At 39.8% G+C, this 6,000-nt stretch overlaps 1 protein-coding gene across 1 annotated transcript in view; it reads left to right on the forward strand.

The window, feature by feature from the left end:
• The window catches only part of malrd1 (MAM and LDL receptor class A domain containing 1), a gene marked incomplete at its 5' end in the record, with an annotated part of 54,829 nt that extends 52,559 nt beyond the window's left edge, over nucleotides 1-2,270 (forward strand). Inside the window, 2 exons of the mRNA XM_083995281.1 lie at nucleotides 1,853-1,978; nucleotides 2,079-2,270. Of these exons, the coding sequence (XP_083851407.1) occupies nucleotides 1,853-1,978; nucleotides 2,079-2,177 (225 nt within the window). The 3' untranslated portion in view covers nucleotides 2,178-2,270. The remainder of the gene's footprint in view (nucleotides 1-1,852; nucleotides 1,979-2,078) is intronic.
• Nucleotides 2,271-6,000: the final 3,730 nt, after the last annotated feature.

The raw sequence follows: 6,000 nt of genomic DNA on the forward strand, positions 1-6,000 counted from the left end.
AACATGATAAGCTTCAGAAATTGCAAGGTTTTTACACTGGACTGCATTAAATTACACAGGTGCAGGGGTGCAGGAAGTGCAGATGTATAAAACTAACTAAACTACTTCATAGAATGATAACAAATAACACAAAATATATATATATTTTTTTTTTGCAAATACTTAAAGGGATAGTTCAACATTTTGGCAAATTGGCCCATTGCCATAATCCCTATAGTCATAGCAGTAGGTTCGTTACCTTTATTTGTCGGTGTAAGCTATTTTTAGAACGGAGGAGCGGAGCGGCAGGCTGTTCAGAGCTACACTATGGAGGCTAATGGAATTTCTTGGTTTCCCTCATCAAACTCATCAAATACAAAATCCCAAAACTCCAAAACGCTTTCGTGGACAAGTTGTGAGCTGCACAATCACCACGCTATGAGATAATAATGGAACGTTACGAGACAGAGTTGTTTTAGAGGTAAATTCATGCAAAACCGCTGATGCGCGTTGCGTTCAGGGACAGTTTTTCAGCAAGCAGACTCTGTATTTACCTCGAAAACGGCTCCGTTTCGTAACGTTCCATTATTATCTCATAGCGTGGTGATTGTGCAGGTCACAACTTGTCCACGAAAGCGTTTTGGAGTTTTGGGATTTTGTATTTGATGAGTTTGATGAGGGAAACCAAGAAATTCCATTAGCCTCCATAGTGTAGCTCTGAACAGCCTGCCGCTCCGCTCCTCCGTTCTAAAAATAGCTTACACCGACAAATAAAGGTAACGAACCTACTGCTATGACTATAGCGATTATGGCAATGGGCCAATTTGCCAAAATGTTGAACTATCCCTTTAACAGGAGATTAATCTCTTAACCTAACAACTTGTGGATAGACAATCCAAAATAAGACCAGGATCCTCAACTAGAACGCTGTTGTTTTAGAAAGGCACCACAAGACAAGCATTTTAGACGAGCATAGTATGTGTGTATGTTAAATCCTGCTGTCTGGAAGTGTCAAGTAGGATAAAATGGCACTTAGCTACTTTGCACCATTTCACGTCCGTTCTTATTTTTTGCAAACATCCACAGTGCCCTTTATTTCTGAAAAGTTACCGCTATCACGGAAAAGAATCCCAGCAATGCAATGATACAATTACAGCTATTCCATTTGGATAATGGCTTGTGTGTGTGTGTGCATTTATGAGGGTACTTTAAAAAAAAAAAAAAGACAAAATGAGGAAAGAGGCTGTGAGACCACACACACTCACATTTTATCTGCAGGGGGGTGCAGCAGCGAGTGTCACTGACTAATAAAAGCAAGAATGATGTTGAAAGCTGTCATGACTGATGATGTCGCCTGCTCTGTGTTTGTGTGTGCTTGTGTGTGTGTAGTGGAGTTCACCTGATGAAAGGTGTGCCATGATGATGTACAGAAAAAGTGACATTGATATTGAAAGTGATATTGAAAAAAAATCCATTATAAATATATGCTTTGCCAAGCCAGCTTTTTAGAAGCAGTTATGTGCCGGTGACATTACACATACAACACATGTCGATACATTTCACTTATTCTAAATCTGTGGCGTGTGGTATGTCTGTACATGTTTGCTTTCATGTGAATGCCAGTTTGGGCACAGCTATAAATAGAAGAGGTGTAGGTGTGAGTCTCCACGACACAGACAGATATGGCTCAGCAGAAACCATCGGTGATTATTCCACCTCTGAAGGATGATGAAATGTTTTATGGAGGTTAGAGGTGTAATTATGGACGCATAACGGGTCAATTAGATTTTAATTGCAGCTGCTTTTTGCGCGCTCTCACACATTAAGGCTCATCTAATTTTAAGACGGCGTACATGATTTTTCTCTCCCTCAGTGTCTGTCCCTGGAAAGAGCTGCAGAGCTGTGCGGCTGTGGCAGACTAAATCCCAGGAGGAGCGATAGGAGGAGCGACGGTGCTGGGCTTTCCATCAGCGTCTACCCCTGGAGGAGAGAGGTGGAGGTGAGGTGTCTCTGCTCACCTTTTGGCCTTTACTCTAACTGTCTGTGCAGAAGTCAATGACGTGATGTATGTCTTTTCTGTGTGTGTTCGTCCACTGCAGGGTCCGACCTGGAAAGACGCCAACCTGTCCTTCCCCAACCCATTGTACAATTACTCCCCTGATGCCAATGGTGCTGAGCACAAAAGCTCCGAAGCATAGAAATGATGGACTTTACATATTGACACTGCAGTAGATCGGGGTCAGACTGTGTTTGCAAATACTTGATGAGTTTGTCTTCGCTCGCTGAGGTACCAAGTGGCAGAAACAATGCGAAGAAAGGACGGAAGGCAGCTTCCTGATATATTGGTTTGATTTACAGTTATTTCAGTTTTATCTGATACTCTCCTGATATTGTTCAACAAGTTCAATAAAAAGCGAAAAGCTGTTTGTCAAAGCTGCAGACAAACCCATGGTTATGAAATTCACAAATACCAATAAACTGATATTCAAACAGCTATATAGATTTATCTGCAGGAGCTCTGCTGACAATGCAAACACACATGTTTTATGTTCATCATTCTTGCAGCGATAGATATCGATTCCATGGTCATTTCTCTACAGGAAATATATAGCTTCAACCAGAGGACAGCTATCTTAGCTTAGACAGAAAATGGGAAACCTCCAAGCTTAGCTCTGCAGGTAAAGAACCTCCACCTCCACCTATACAAACAGCAATTTATATGGTGCATCTTGTTTGTTAAATCCATTAAATAGTCCCAAAAAAAGTCAAATGGCAATATCTAGCAGTCGACAGCAGCTCTAAATGGCTTAAGAGCACACACAAGGAATTAGATTTTGTCCATTTTGTTCTTAATGCAGCCAGGGTAGCAGCTTATTAACTGTGCCACAATCACCACGCAATTCTCTCAGTTGCAGAAAACAGCCCGTTCTTTGAATTGAAAGGCTCCACTGAACTCACAGCTTCCAAACAGAGTCCTGACTTCATTAGCGATCCGTTTCAATCCTCAGAAGTGCAAATAAAATAGCTTGCCCCTGTTTTATTTGCAAATTAAAATCCATTACAAGTCAGCATCCTGCAGCTGCTATGTGTGTGTGTGTGTGTGTGTGTGTGTGTGTGGTGTGAGCCGGGTCTCTGACTCTGTATCAACAGTACAAAAAGATTGATCGTAAAACACAGTGAAACCAGTCTTTTACAGATTTCATGAGTATACAGTCAAGGCTCTTATCTGCTTTGCCACTGTCATTATCATCCTTCATTTAATGATAAAATCCATGGTCATCTTTAGTCAAACCAAGAGTTTGACATTCAGGGAGTTAAGCTTGGTTTCTCTCCAGTAGTTAGGCTATATTATATCAATACCACTCTCATAACTGCTGTTGAACATGAAGCAGGAGCAAGCAGATGGTAAACCTGAGCAAAAAACATACAGACACAAGAGTGGCATCGAGATTATCATCTAATCTGCAGCAGAAATCATATAAGCACACTTCTCATAATGTGCAATATCAAATACAGACAATACTGTGAAATCCATATATTTTAAGTTCGGTGCTGCACTGAAAATGAGGTTTTGCAATATTTTACCTCATGTTTTTGCTCCTAATTCATTTTTAGTACATTTTGCAAACTGATGTGTCACCGTCACCTTGCTCTATTTTAGTCTCAGTACACAATTGAGAAAAGAAAATGTCTTACTTGCTTCTGCTTCATGGATATATTTCACTGATATCTTACACTACGTGACCAGAAGTTTGATTAAAGCAATGAAACTTGAGTGGCATTTTATGAGCCAATCCTGAATATTTCTGTATTTATAAAATAGAACTGACAATTCCAAGCAGTGGCTGCTGTAAAAGCGATCCACATAATGAAGCATATTTCTTATCAGCTTACCTAGAATTTAGCCTTATATTGTTCCACAGGGCTTTGTCTCACCACCAGGCCAGACACATGTCACAGTAGGAAAAAAACATGCAGCTAAATCAAGAAAAGCTGAACTCAATTTAGTTGTCTCAGTTTCAGTTCCTGGTAGGAACACACACATTTTTTAAGTTGTTTTTCTTGCTTCAGCTTGCTTTTATTTAAAAGAGTGGTACATCTGGCTTTTATAAGGAGTTAGTTGGGCCAATTAAAACCATTGCAGACCCTGTCTCATTTATTATAAATGTCAGGTAGGCTACATCTGTTGGTTTCTGCCTCTGAGTGCTCTGAGCCCCTGAGCTTAGTCAAAACACACCGAAACACTCTTATCCCTTCATATAGTTTCAAGTTAAAGCTATGAATCTTTAATTTTAAAACTCTGGGTGACCACAATCTTCAGTGTCATTGCTGTTTAGTCTTGTTCTCCATCACTGAAGTGTTTTGCTGAGTCTGTGGGTGGATTCTGGTCAGAGATTTATCAGAGGCCACAGGATCAATTTCAGGCTTTGAGGATTTTGCTCTGACACTATTCTGCCCTTGAAAGCAAAAAAGCAGTTCAGCTTCATATTTCATATCGGAGTTAAATTAACCTTGAACTTCAATTTGATTCTGGATTCTGCTTTGGTGGAAATGTAGCCTATTTTCTCCATGAAAACAGCAGATCAAAAGATATAATAGAGTTGAGAGTCTACTAAAAGGCTCGTTTTAGCTAATGCTTATGTATCTTTAGCCTCCAGGCTCCAGCTAATTGAAAAATTAAACAAACAAACAAATACACACGCTTTTTTATAAATTTTTTATGGCACTGACTGGACACAGTTTCTTGTTGAGAGTGGGGGAGGTGGTGTGGTCGCTATGGCAACTGATAAGGCGGGTAGGTGTTAGCTTGCTAGCATGCTAATAATGTCAGTTGAAGAAAAGGCTTTTTTTTTCCACCACTGGAGTCGACTTAAATGGAGTAAGAAATGAAGTTTCTGGCCGAGCTTGCAACGTTTCTTCTGGACTGGTAAGTAAGCGGCTGTGCTAACTATCTCTGGAGCAAAAACAAAAAAAAAGCAAAACTTTCACTGTGATGCAGAAACCCCCCGAGCTGGAGTAGCAGCAACTTTACTTCTGCAGCACAGTCTGTGTGGATTCATTGTTTCCAATATACTGTAAATATCAATTATTTCAGTTAATCCCTGTTGTAATTTGAACAATAAATCAGCAAACTAGTCCAAATGTTCAAGAAAGATTACAAAATACAAGGTATTGTTTGTACTTGCGTAGCTGAGCTCAATGGGCACAACATAGAAACTATTCTGTTGCTTGTTTTTCCCCCCAGACAGCCTAAAAAATATTCCTACGTATTTTTTATACATTAGTAACCTATATATTTAAGTCCAATGATTGAAAAAAAAAAAAAAAAAACAGACCACAGGTTACAAACCAACCAACCAACCAACAAACAAACAAACAAACAAAACAAAAACACTTAGGCTATTAGACAGCAAACTGTCTGGCCACACAGGTTAAAAAAGATGCAGTTGTTCATGCCAATGTTTCCAAAACATAGAGCAGTACTGAAGAAAAATCAATTTATGGGAAGACTTGAACATAACCTATTTATCAGCAGAGGCATTTTACCATTGTTTTATGAAAGATGCCCTGATTTATTAAATACTTTTTGTTCGATAATCCTTGGCTCTAGCGCGAGTGCCTGAAGCAAGCCCAGTGCTTGCCCAGTGATTTGTCCTTTTTATCACCTCTAGTCATTGAAATGCAGATGTTTGCGTTGTACCTTGGCCATTGTTCCTATTTCTCTGCTGTAATTAGTTTTACCATTGCAAACATTTAGGTATAATTATTGCAAAGCCAACAATCCCATAGAGAGGTACATCTCTGTCTGCTTCTCTGAATCACCTAAAACACCAGCTCAGCCTTTTCCCAGCATCTACATCAATGTTTGTTTGTCTCCCCCCAGTGACGTTTGACCTAACAAAACAACAATCAATGGCCCACACAAAAACCTTTTCCACTATACACAAACACAAACAATGCTACCTTATACTTGCCTTGCCTAGCTTGCACACTCTCACATGATGGCCTGCTGACTGCGAA

Source organism: Trachurus trachurus (genome assembly GCF_905171665.1).
Source record: "Trachurus trachurus genome assembly, chromosome: 20".
Taxonomy (NCBI): Eukaryota; Metazoa; Chordata; class Actinopteri; order Carangiformes; family Carangidae; genus Trachurus; species Trachurus trachurus.